The sequence below is a fragment of the Sciurus vulgaris genome (assembly GCF_902686455.1).
Source record: "Sciurus vulgaris genome assembly, chromosome: 3".
Lineage (NCBI taxonomy): Eukaryota > Metazoa > Chordata > Mammalia > Rodentia > Sciuridae > Sciurus > Sciurus vulgaris.
Genome location: NC_136463.1, coordinates 39,622,486 through 39,634,949, shown reverse-complemented (window position 1 = coordinate 39,634,949; position 12,464 = coordinate 39,622,486). Strand labels below are relative to the sequence as shown.

General features: G+C 48.9%; 1 protein-coding gene across 2 annotated transcripts; it reads right to left on the bottom strand.

Annotated features, from left to right (window-relative positions):
- Positions 1-125: 125 nt before the first annotated feature.
- Positions 126-9,005, bottom strand: NLE1 (notchless homolog 1). 2 transcript variants are annotated; one of them, XM_079133559.1, is made up of 13 exons: positions 8,784-8,999; positions 8,508-8,651; positions 7,290-7,507; positions 6,402-6,481; positions 5,496-5,572; positions 5,051-5,148; positions 4,534-4,726; positions 3,911-4,046; positions 3,726-3,772; positions 2,345-2,547; positions 1,167-1,326; positions 1,002-1,072; positions 126-455 (listed from the first exon to the last, which is right to left on the bottom strand). In XM_079133559.1, exons 1-13 carry the CDS (start codon positions 8,799-8,801, stop codon positions 443-445), a joined length of 1,458 nt encoding a protein of 485 aa, XP_078989685.1. In that variant the 5' UTR covers positions 8,802-8,999; the 3' UTR covers positions 126-442. The 2 variants fall into 2 exon arrangements, 1 of the variants encoding a protein (XP_078989685.1); XR_013762811.1 differs by lacking the exon at positions 126-455 and having other exon boundaries at positions 2,428-2,547; positions 8,784-9,005.
- Positions 9,006-12,464: the final 3,459 nt, after the last annotated feature.

Below are 12,464 nucleotides of genomic sequence, written 5' to 3'. Positions count from 1 at the left end.
AAAGGAAGGGCAACTCCTAGTTAGATGGTTTTGCCGTCATCCAGAGCAAGGGAGGGGGTCAAATGGATCGAGTGCAGTCCATGGCTGAGCCCGAGGATTCTAGGAAAGGAACTGTAACCTGAACACACAATATATACATTATTTACTTGGCCACAGAATCTGGGGTGTGACCCTGAACACAGCCAATACTTAGAAAAGGAGGCGGGGCAACAGTGGAGACTGTGCATAGAGCCTGGCCTCCCTACTGCTGTCAGCACCAGCAAGGGACAGCAGTGTCCAGAGCAAGCAGAGGGCCTGTGGAGACCCCGCCAGGGTCTGTCAGGGACAGGAGGCCGCTGCTGGTGAGGAGGGGATGTGCACTGCCATCCTGGTCTTTGTTCTCTGGCAGGGCAGGCAGCTGTTAGAAGCCAAGTTCAGGTGGGAGTCAGAACTGTGAGACTTTTCATCTCCTCCATCTGTGGGAAGGGAAGGAATCCGAATGGGGATCCTGCTGTACATTCCCAGGAGCCCCCTGTACCATGCAAACCTGCCTCAGCCAGGACTCCGCCTAGGACCTGGCCTCTGATGCCCACCACCAGTGACAATCCTTTGCAAGTGCTTCAGGGTCAGAGTGTGTTCGGCCTCCTCTGTGATCCTCCTGTCTATGGAGGTTCAAAAATTCCCATGAGCCAGATTAACTGAGTTCCCTGTGATTTCACACAAAAAGCAGAACAGGATCTGAACTCAGGTCTCAGGACTCTCAAGTTCGAAACTTTAACAAAATTGAGGGCCTTGGGCTGGCAACCTGGACACATTGCTAGAGAGCAGCCTGAGTGCTGTTAGGGCCTTGCAAATTCCCTAACTCCTGCAGCCCTCCCACTTGCGCACTGAGGACCTGGCTCCACACACCACCACAAGACTCTGAGCACCAGGATGGTCCCTGAGAATGCCACGCCACAGGGAAAGAATGCAAACAGGGACCACCCCACTCAAGGGCAGGAGAGAGAACACCCCACACTCACATCCGGAGGCATTTGTCCTTCCCACCACTTGCCACTCTCTGGCCATCTGGACTCCAGTCAACAGCATATACCTAAACAGGAAGAGGGGGAAGGACAGTGGAAGGGTGAGGGCAGAAGGGTCAGGCTGCAATCCCGGCCCTCACCTGCCCGCAGCGTCAGGCCCACCTCATCAGCATGGCCTGGCAGGTCTGTGGCCAGCTTCTGGGCCTTCACGTCCCACACCTTCAGTGTGCTGTCACTGCTACCGCTGACCAGCAACCGGCTGTCAGCTGACCATGCAATCTGGTACACAGCAGCCACATGGCCACGCAGGGAAGCCAGGTACCTGGGTCGGGGAAGATGATGATGGAGATTAGAAAAACAGGTCTGCAGTGTCCCCCATGCCCACAGCAGTGGTTCTCAACCTGAGCCATCTGCTAGAATTACCTGTGCTGACTGGCCCCCATGCCAGACCATTTTAATCACCGGTCATTACTATTTTGTAAAACTTCTCTAAATGAGTTGCTCTAGGGTGTCTCCTGCCAGGCTTCCATACCTGCATGACTCTGTGTGCTTTAGAATACAACATGGCCACCTGCTTAGCCCATCTGCCTGGCATCCCCCAGCATAGCAGCTGTTTGCTGACAGGTGGCATGGAATAACTGTGGGCCAGGCACACCTGGAACTTTCAAGTCAATACAGTCTAGCTGTGAGCCTTTGGACAAGCCATTAGGCCTCTCTGAGACTGTTTATTTGAAAAAGGAATTGTATTATCTATTTCACAGAGTTGCTGTGTGAAAACACACAACCGACAGTTTCCCTTCAGTCCCAACAAGGGTTTCCCTTATTCCTGTCCCTGGTACATGTCTTTGCCTCTCCTCCAACCTAGTTAGCCCCAAGGCATCATGCCTCCTTACACTAGGGCTTCTCAAACTTTTAACTGGTAGCACCATCACCTGATGACCTTACTAAAACACAGACTTATTCACAAGGTCTGGACTGAGACTCAAGAGTCTGCATTTTCCATTATGCTCCTGGGAGATGCCAATGCCACTGTCCATGGATCCCAAGGGCAACATAATGACTACACTACAACCCTACCTTTGGTTCTGCCTTTTCTAGGGCCGCCACATCCCTGGCCCTTTAGTAAGCTCTAAGATCATTTCTTTATGTCAATATGAAGTCATCTAGCATTTTTAGTGCCCATTTAGTACTGGTCCCAAACACACCATCCTTATAACAGTACTGAAAAAGAGGCAGACGCATAGAAAATCTAGACCTGTGCCAAGGCCACACAGGTAGTGAGAGGCATCATCAAGCTCCTCCAGTCTCTGCTTCCAGAGGAACGTCACCCCTCCACTCACTTGCCAGTCCTGCCATCCCACAGCTTGATGGACTTGTCGAAGGAGGCACTGGCCACCATGCGGGAGTCAGGAGAGAAGAGCACCTGATTGATGAGGGCCTGGTGTCCCGTCATCCGTGCAAGGGGCTTCTTGTCCTCTGCTGGGGACCACAGGAATAAGGTGAAGTCGTCTGAGCCAGACACCAGCCTCTCTGGGCCTTGGCCCTGGGGAGAGGGGCAGAAAGTACATCATATTGGAGATGGTCAGAAACTGACTACACACACCAAGGACAGAGGCTAGGCCTAACTAGGAGAAACGAGGCCTGGTCACTGCTCACATGTGACTGCAGGCAAATCACTTCACCCAAAAGGAAAATGAAATTCTAAGAGGAAAATGGAATGATTCCTAAGATACAAAATTACACATGAAAGCAAGGTACAGATTGGTATACTAAAAACAGGGATGGATTTTATACATTTATTGTGTACATATACTGTGTGTGTGTGTGCGTGCATATATATGAAATCCTTTCAAGGAAACGCAAGAACCTGGATGTGGTGGCACATGTCTGTAATCCCAGTGGCTCGGGAGTCTGAGGCAGGAGCACTTCAAGTCTGAGGACAGCCTCAGCAATTTAGCAAGGTTCTAAGCAGCCTAGCAAGACCCTGTCTCAAAAGAAAAATAAAAAGGGCTGGGAAAGTGGCTCAGAGGTAAAGTGTCCCTGTGTTTAATCCCTGGTACCAAAAAAACAAAAACAAAAATAAGCAAGGAAACACAAGATACTGGTAGCACTGGATGCTTCCATAAGGAATGGACAGCTGTACAAGAGATGAGAGAGATGTTTCATAATATACCTTCTTAAAGGGACTGGGCTGTGGCTCAGTGGTAGAGCGCTTGCCTAGCACATGACAAGCCCTGGGTTCAATCCTCAGCACCGCATATAAATAAATAAAACAAAGGAACTGTGTCTACCTACATATAAAAATATTAACATACATATATACATATACATTATATACTTTGAACATTAGACTATGTGAATGTGTCCCTTAAAAAGACTTAAACACAAAATGAAATAAAATGATCCCCAGTGCAATGAGGATTGTTAAGAACAATCTTTCAGTGGTGCAGGTCTATATTCCCAGCATCCAGAAGGGAGGTTGAAGCAGGACGATTGCAAATTCAAAACCAGACTGTGCAACTTGGTGAGCACTTGACTCTCCCCACCAAAAAAAAAAAAAAAAAAAAACTTTTCAGAATAGGTACTTTGTGAACTGGGACTAGAAGGGACTAGAAGGGAACAGAGGCCAGAATGTCTGACAGTTCTCAGGCCCAGAGTGTTTCAGCGACTAGCTGAGACAGAATACAGAGCTGGGGATGCATATGGCTGGCACACACTCACCCGCACGAGGTTGTACCGGCTCAGGGCCCTTTCCTTCAGCTCCTGCACTGTGTCCAGGTACCAAAGGAAAAAGAAGACGGGGAACAAGTCTGATTAGAAAATCTAATACAAACAGCAACAGCCCCCTTATGCTGGAGAACTGGCTCCTCCTCCGACAGCCCTCTCCCCTCCTCCTGCTCACTCACAGGACCCCTGCAGGTCTTGGGCATTAACCGTGGCCTCGGCAGGTTCAAAGGCTCCTGTGCGCAGGGCATAGTCGGTGCTGAGTGCCATGGTATTCACCCAGTGGCCATGGCCTTGAAGAGTCCGGCATAGCACACCCTAGGGTAGAGGGAGATGGATCAGACACATATAACCCACTCCCACCCTTGGAAGATTAGCCCCAGGAGAACAGCACAGAACTAGGAATCAGGACCCTGAGACTTCAGCACTCATTCACTGTAATCATAACCTAACCACCTTTGGCTCAAGTTTCTGTTTATATATGAAATGAGAGGACTGGCCTGTTTCACAGAAGAGAAATCCACCCGAATAAAAGGGCTCCAGTCGAACAGGTTTGGGAAATGGTAGGTTTTAAGAACCTACCCTCAGCAGGACTTTCCAGAGCTGGACTGTGCTAATGGGTGTGCTAGAATCCCCAAAATAGAGCAGCACCAACCACAGAGCCCCTTGTTCCAGCAGCAACCCCAACTGGACTCCCAGCACATTCGGGAAACACTGAACTTGCCGAGGCCAAGTGTGCTCCCAGTTACAGCACTAAGTGGACCAAGTTTTGCCAGAATGGTTTCTGCGCCCTCCCAGTTCTTACATCATGGGCCCTCCAGACTTTGATGGTGCGGTCCTGAGACGCGGAGTACAGAAGCCCGTCTCCTCCCCACCGGAGACAGGTGACCGACTGTGTGTGCCCAGTGAGGATGCGCTCACAGCGGCCTGCAGTTGTGTCCCAGACCCGCACACTGCCGTCCTTGGAGCTGCTGGCCACATAGCGACACTCAGGGTTCCTGTCAAGAGGAAGGGAGATGTGCTCTTCTTTCTGGCCTGGCAATGCCTGTCTGTCCATAACTCCTCCCATTCCCAACTCAAAGGCCAGGGACAAACTTCTGACAGTTTCTCCACCCCAAGATCTGGCTGCTCTGCAAGACAGTTCTCAAGGCCAGAGATGAGCAGCCTTCCTACAAGTGACAGGGCAGGTCTGGAGCCAGAGGCACTGGCATCTTTCAAACTGTCACTGGCATCCAGATGCCTATCAGGAAAGTGCCTCTGCATCAAACAGAAAGGGGGTAGCTTTGATCCTGGCTAATTTATCCCAGCTCGGTGTCACTCACGCATGGAGGGGCTCCCAACTCAGGCCTGTAATCCACTTGCTGTGGCCGGCAAGGGTCCGGCCCACCTGCTTCCCCGTGCTTGGGTCCCAGAGGAGAATCTGAAGAATAGAAGCTCACTGAATAATCCTCTCCAACCTGTCCCAAAGGTCCCAACACTTCCCGAAGATCACAGAACCTGATTCTGAACTGTCCTGTAGGGAGGGAATCCTAAGTCCCTCCTTAGTTATTTTATTTTGTTTTGTACTGGAGATTTAACCCAGGGGTGCTTTACTACTGAGCTACATCCCCATCCCTTTTTGTTTTTTGAGTTTTTTGAGACAGGACCTCACTAAGTTGCTGAGGCTGGTCTTGAACTTGTGATCCTCCTGCCACAGCCTCCCAAGCCACTAGGATTATAGGTGTGGACTACCACACCTGGCTGCTTAGTTATCTTGACACCACCTACCTGGCCGTTCTTGCAGCCTGAGGCTAGCTTCTTGCCATCTGGGGACCAGGATATGCTAAGGACCCAGTGTCGGTGTCCTAAGAAAGCAAGGGAGAGAGAAAGGAGGCCCATGTCCATCTTCATCTCCAGTGCCTAACAATGCACGGCACATTGCAGGCACTCCTTAACCAACTGCCAAAAAGTGAATGACAAGAAAAGGGGAGATGAGGATTTCTAGGCTGAGGGAGAACATAGCCCAAGTGCTAGAGCTGTGCATCTTACTGCACAGGTAACACCATCGCTTTCTAATAATTCCATATGCGACACACAGTATACAGGGTTTCCACACACAACATTCCTTTTATTCTAAGATAGGGAGCAAAACAGGAATTATTCTCTTTTTCCAGATATGAAAACAGAAGCTTAGGGAACACAACCTGCAACAAATTAAATCATCCCACTAGTATATGTTATAGCACTTATTCTTCTAGTGTGGTTCCCAGACTAGCAGCACCGGCATCATCTGAAACTTTTTGGAAATGCAAATTCTCAGGCCCTACCCCAGATCTACCAAAACAGGAGCTCTGGGAGTAGCACCCAGCAATCTGTATTTCACCCTGCCCTTGAGGTGATTCTGATTATGTTAAAGTCTAACAATGACCATGGCAGAGGTTGGATTTGAGCCTGGCTCTCCTTGCTAACAGGTGATCAAGCTCTCCCCCACAAACCCCCACTGACTCTGGTTCAGACTCTACTTGTTTGTAAGTGGCTGGCTGGCCTCAAGGACATGGTCTTTATCTAGGAATGGGAAACCAGAAATTGGATGATAAGGAGTTAGAATTGGCTCCAGGCCTCCCCATGAACTAAACAGAGCTAGGCAAAAGTCAGTCAACTTAAGACGCCCTAAGTGGTGACATACATACTGACCCTTGCATGTGAAATGTGGTGTCTCTGTACTGAGATCCCAGAAGCGCACAGTGGTGTCTCCGGAGCCACTTGCCAAGTATCTAGGGAAAAACAAGAGGCCCTTTGACTGCTGCAGTGCACCCCAAGATGCTGTACATGTGCATTTCTGCTGCCTATCCGACCATCTGTGAACAAAATTTGGGATAGGACTCCTTCTTCTCCTTGAGGAGGAGAAATATGACAATGATGCCATTTGGGAGAAGACCCCAGGAGGTCACTTCACCTCCTCTTTCCTGATAGGAAGAACCACAGCTATAACCAGCCTTCCACCTCTCCACTTCCCAGTGCTAGGGATCAAACCCAGGGTCTTGAGTGTGCTAGGTGAGCAGTCTATTAATTAGCTACATCCCAAGCCCTTTTTATTTTTTATTTTGAGATAGTATCTCAGGTGCTGAGGCTGGCCTTGAACTTGCAATCCTCCTGCCTCAGCCTCCAAAGTTGCTAGGATTATAGGTATGAGCCACAACACCTGGCTATAACTAGCTTTGGAAGCTTTTCATATCCTCAGAAGCTTTTCATATCCTTTTTCATATCCTAAGAAGAAATGAATCCCAGTTTCTTGGGGACTAATGAACTCAGAAAAGTGAAGTGACTCATTCAAGTCACAGCTCAGAAGAAATGAACGTAAAGCTCCAATGATCTGACATCAAGTCCATGAAAGACTCTTCCAAGGCAGGTAGCCTTAGTTTTGGGGAAAGAAACCTCAACAGGGAAGTCCCTTACTTGCAAATTGGGTCCAGAGCTCAAGTCTATAGTAGGCAGCATCAATCTTAACTCTGAGGCACTATCCCCACCCCAGTTAGAGACTGCACCCCCAAATCCCAATCATAATTCTACAGCTATCCTTACTTTCCTGTGGGGCTAAAGGCCACAGAAATGACTGCTTCACTGTGACCCTCCAAGGAGCTGGTGCAGCGAGTCACAGCTCGGACCCTGAAGATGGCCTGTGGCTGGTAGATGATGTCTAGGATCTTCTCTGTCTCCACTGCCTGGGACTCCAGTGTCTTCCCCAGTGAGGAGACGATTTCTGCATCATGGACATAGAAAGCCAGGGGCAGGGGATCCTCCTGGAAAGCAATGATAAAGGGCAACTCTACCATGGAGGACATACAGGGTCCACCTCTGCCCTGAACATTCCCCACTGAGCTGTGGAAGGTGAGGTTGCTTCTTTATAGCCACCCTGCTTGGGATATCCCTGTCAGTCCCCATTGAACAGGACCTTTTTAATCCTTGAAGTGCAATCTTAGGACACTCACACAGCCTTCTGAAATTGTTTTTTTTTTTTTTTTTTTTTGGAGGTGCTGGGGCTTGAACCCAGGGCTTTAAGCACTCTACGAACTGAGCTATAGTCCCAGCCCCCTGAAATCTTTTATCTGCATATCACAACCACTCTGGGAAATAGACATTAATATCCCCACTTGATGGATTAAAAAAAAAAAGGCTCAGATCAACTAAGTAATAATTAGTTCAATGTCCTATTGCCAATGACTAATTCAGGTTATCTGGTGTTCTGCAAAAAGAACAGTAAGGTTCAGGGTTATGGTCACCATATAGCATTATTCGGTGTTTTCCAAACCATCCCACTATTCTAAACCTGTGTAAGAAGCATCCGAAAAACTGATTAAAAATGCGGACTGTTTGCTAGGTCTGGTTTAGTAAGTGGGGTGGGGACCAAGAGCTGCCCACCCCAGCAGAGAGCAGCACTTCATAAACACTGATGTAAAGGTTAAGAACACGGGTTTTGACTCTGACAGACTTGCATTCCAATTACAAATCTATCACCGGGGGATATTAATGTGTTCCCTCTTGAGAGGCTGTAACATGGAATCAAGGAGATCTGGCATCCAATTCGTTCAAAACGCGGCTTCTACGCGGGTGAACCCGAAGTAAAAGGGGTAAAGCGCTTTCACACGGATCCCACCTTCTGCCCTTCCCGGGAGGTAGGTGGGGACGCTCGCCAGATAGGCCATCCACTGTCGGTGAGCAACCGGGCCCCTGAACCCCAGACCCTCGATCTCCTGGTCTCCCATGGGGCCCGCCAGGAGGAGGAGATGCTGGGCGGCTCACCTGCGCCAGCAGCGCGTTGCACACCAGCTGCAACTTGTCGGGAGTGATGTCCACGGGCACGTCGAACGGCGAGCCCAGCAGCTGCCCACCCTCATCCTGGAACTGCACTAGCAGCCGCTGCACATCGGGCGCCGCCGTCTCGTCCTGCGCGAACAAGCGGGGTTGCCGTGAGCTTCGCAGCCCCGATCGCTAGGTCTCAGCTTTGCCTCCCACCGGCCTCGGGGACCCAGCCCGGCGCTGAGCCGCGGCGCCCCCGCCCCATCCGAGCACACCCACCGCCGCTACCACCGCCATCCTGCGTCCCCACGTGGAGGAGAAAGACTCCGGCAGGACAGAGCGCCGCCTCCGTGTAGCGCGTGGCCGCCGGCGGTCACAGCGCCCTCTGGGGTTCGGAGGAGAAGAGTCTGGCCGCTCCCGGACGCGGCTCTGGACTCAAGCGGTGACCTTCCTCTGCTCAACAGCTCTCGTGGAGGCGCCTCCCACCACTTTAGTCCCCGCAGTGCATTCCTGGATACAATCAACCTTTAGACTCTTCACGAAAGGGATTCTTTCAGCCCATTTTATAGATGAGCAAATCGAGGAGCTGAGAAGTTAATAACTTACCTCCAAATCACAGAGGCAGAAAATGGCAGAGGCTGAATGGGCTGAGCTCCAGGCAGGGCACCTGGCAGGGATGGCTTACGAAGTCAGAAACTATTATTCTTTTTAAAAATGGATCGAGTCAATTAATATTTGATGAGCACAAAAGCAAATAATCTCAACTGGACATGGTGGTGCAAACCTGTGTTCCCAAATACTTGGGAGATTGAGGCAGGGGGATGACAGTTTTGAGGCTAGCCTGGGCAACTTGGCCAGACCCAGACCCAAAATAAAAAATAAAAAAGGGGTGGGATGTAGTTCAGTGGTGGAGTGCCTGCCTAGCATGCATGAGGACCTGGGTTTGATCGTCAGCACTGCAAAAAAAAAAAAAAGGCAAACCATCTACAGTTACCAGCACTGTATAGCAATAATAATAATAATGTAATGATAGCACTGTCAGGCATTGTTTGAAGTGCTTGACATACATAACTCATTTAATCCTCCCAACAGCCCTTTTCTCCCACATTCCTGATGAGCAACCCCAGCAAAGAGTATTGAACATGAGCTCTCTTATTGGTCACTTGGGTCTTCCTCAGCTACTCTCCTCTCCCTGACTCGCAGAGGCAGTCTCAAACTCCTCAAGTCACTTGGCCTCACTAACAACCTTGTTCCCTGCAGCTCCCGTGCCACAATGAGTAACACACAGTCACCTTCTCCTCCCCCTCCTCCTCCTCTTCTTCTTCATCTTTTGGTTCAGAGGATTGAACTGAGGGGATGCTTAACCACTGAGCCAAATCCCAACCCGTTTTTATAGTTTATTTATATACAGGGTCTTGCTGAGTGGCTCAGGTCATTGCTAAGTTGCGTAGGCTGGCTTTGAGCTTTTGATCCTCCTGCCTCAGCCTCCTGAGCTGCTGGGGTTACAGACAGGCACCAGTGTGCCCTGCTCACCATCGCTTCCTGTCTGGACCACCACCACAGCCTCTGGGCCAGCCTCTCCGTCTCTATCCCCTGCTTCTCTCGTCCATTTTCCACACAGCAGCCAGTGACATCTTTCAAACCAAAAAGCTGCTCTGTTACTGACTCTTCATCCAAATACCCTGCAATGGCTCCTTTAATGCAGGAACGAACCAAATTCCTTAAGGTATAGTCAGCCTCACTGTCTCCAGCCATCCCTCTATAAGACCAAATCCTTCTGTCTTGCTTCTAAACTCATCCAAGGCATGGCTCTTCCTGCATTAGTGCTCTTGTACTTTCAGTTTTTGTTTTTGTTTTTTTTCTGTCTGGGACTCTTATGGACAGAACTATGTCTTTTCAAATGCATATGTCAAAAAATAGAGGCCCCACTGGGAGTGGTGGCACATACTTGTAATCCCAGTGGCTTGGGAGGCTGAGGCAGGAGGATCGTGAGTTCAAAGCCAGCCTCAGCAAAAGCGAGGCTCTAAGCAACTCAGTGAGACCCTGTCTCTAAATAAAATACAAAATACGGCTGGGGATGTGGCTCAGTGGCCCAGTGCCCCTGAGTTCAATCCCCAGTACTGAAAAAAAAAAGTGTATATATATATATATATATTTTCCACCCTCTAAGGAGGAAATAAAGGTTAAGTGTGGTCATAAGAGCAGGACCCCAATCAGATTAAACTGATGCCTTTATAACAAGAGAAGGGATTCCAGAGCACACACTGCCCCCTATCTCTGGTGTCTCCATCTCTCCCAGCACCCCATCTGAGGACACAGAGGAACCAGGGAAACCAAGAAGAAGACTGTCTACAAGCAGAGGAGAGATGCTTCATCAGAGTCCAACCCAGATGGAACCTTGATCTTGGACTTCTTAACCCCAGAGCTGTGAGAAAATCAGTATCTGCTGTTTGGGACTAGGATTCTGTTATGGCCATCTGAGCAGACTAATACAGAGACAGTTCCTCCAGGTCTGGCCTTAAATATTCATTCATTTATCCATCCAACAAATGTATTGAGCATGTAGTCACTGTCAGACATTGTTCTTGGAATTCTTCCTGTATTTACCACTTATTCAGGGACACCTTCTCTGAAACAACAACATAGTTCCCTGTTTGCTTTTTTATTTTATTTATTTATTTGGTAACAGGCATTAAATCCAGGGTCACTTAACCACTGAGCCACATCCCCTGCTCTTTTTGTGTTTTATTTTGAGACAGGATCTTGCTAGGTTGCTCAGAGCCTAGCAAGGCTGAACTGCTGAAGCTGGCTTTGAACTTGCAATCCTCCTGCCTCAACCTCCTAAATCGCTGGGATTATATGTGTGAGCCAAAAAGCTTCACCTGTTTCGTGTTTTTAAAACATCTCAATATTCCTCACATTTAGAAATCACAGATCCAGCTGGGCATAGTGGTACTCTCCTATCAACTCAGGAGGCTGAGGCAGGAGGATCACAGTTTGCCAGCCTCAGCAACTTAGCAAGATCCTGCCTCAAAACAAACAAACAAACAAACAAAAAAATTAAAAGGGTTGGGGATGTAGTTTAGTGGTAGAGCACCCCGGGGTTCAATCCTCAGTACCAAAACAAAGAAATCACAGTTTCATGGAATTACTTCATTAATTCATTCAATAAATATCACTGAGCACTTACTATGTATCACACATTGTTACAGACACTGGGAATATGTGAGTAAATAAGAGGCACAAATCCTTGCCCTTGTGAGTATTCTCTGCTTCTCTTACCATTCACAGTTCCTGGCACATAAGAAATGCATGTAGAATAAATTACTGATCAGAATTTGAATTTAGGGTCTCCTAGATCTAAAATCACAGAACCAAACTTCTCTGCTAATGGCAGCTCTCTATTATATTATTTCATTGCTTACCCCACAAATGGGGTCCAGGGTTTGGGATACCATTAGAGCAGGGGATTCATCCATTCATCCATTCATTTGTCCATTCAACCAATACATGTGGACGCAGTAGTACATACCTGAACTTAATTAAGAGGCTGAGGCAGGAGGATCCCTTGAGCCTAGGAATTCAAAGCCAGTCTGAGCAGCATGATGAGACTCCATATCAAAACAAAGACAAAACCGAGGACAAAACCAAAATCAAACCATGGGTTGGGGTTGAGCCTCATGTTTAGCAGGGCAGTAGAGCCTGTCCAAGGTCACTTAGCTGTGTCTAAGTGTTCAAGGTCGCAGAACTAGGAGCAGGATCTGGTGTGGGTGACTCCACCTATCCTTTTCCTTCAGTGTCTTTCAGGCAAGTTGGAAAATATATGGGAGGTGGGGGTGGAGTAGAGATGAGGAGCAGAGCCCCAGCATGCAATGCTGTTCACTCACGCACAGGACGTGACTCTGCCTGTCTCTCTGGGAGGGCAGGGGGTTGCAAACTTTCTGAGCAGCTGTCCATTCC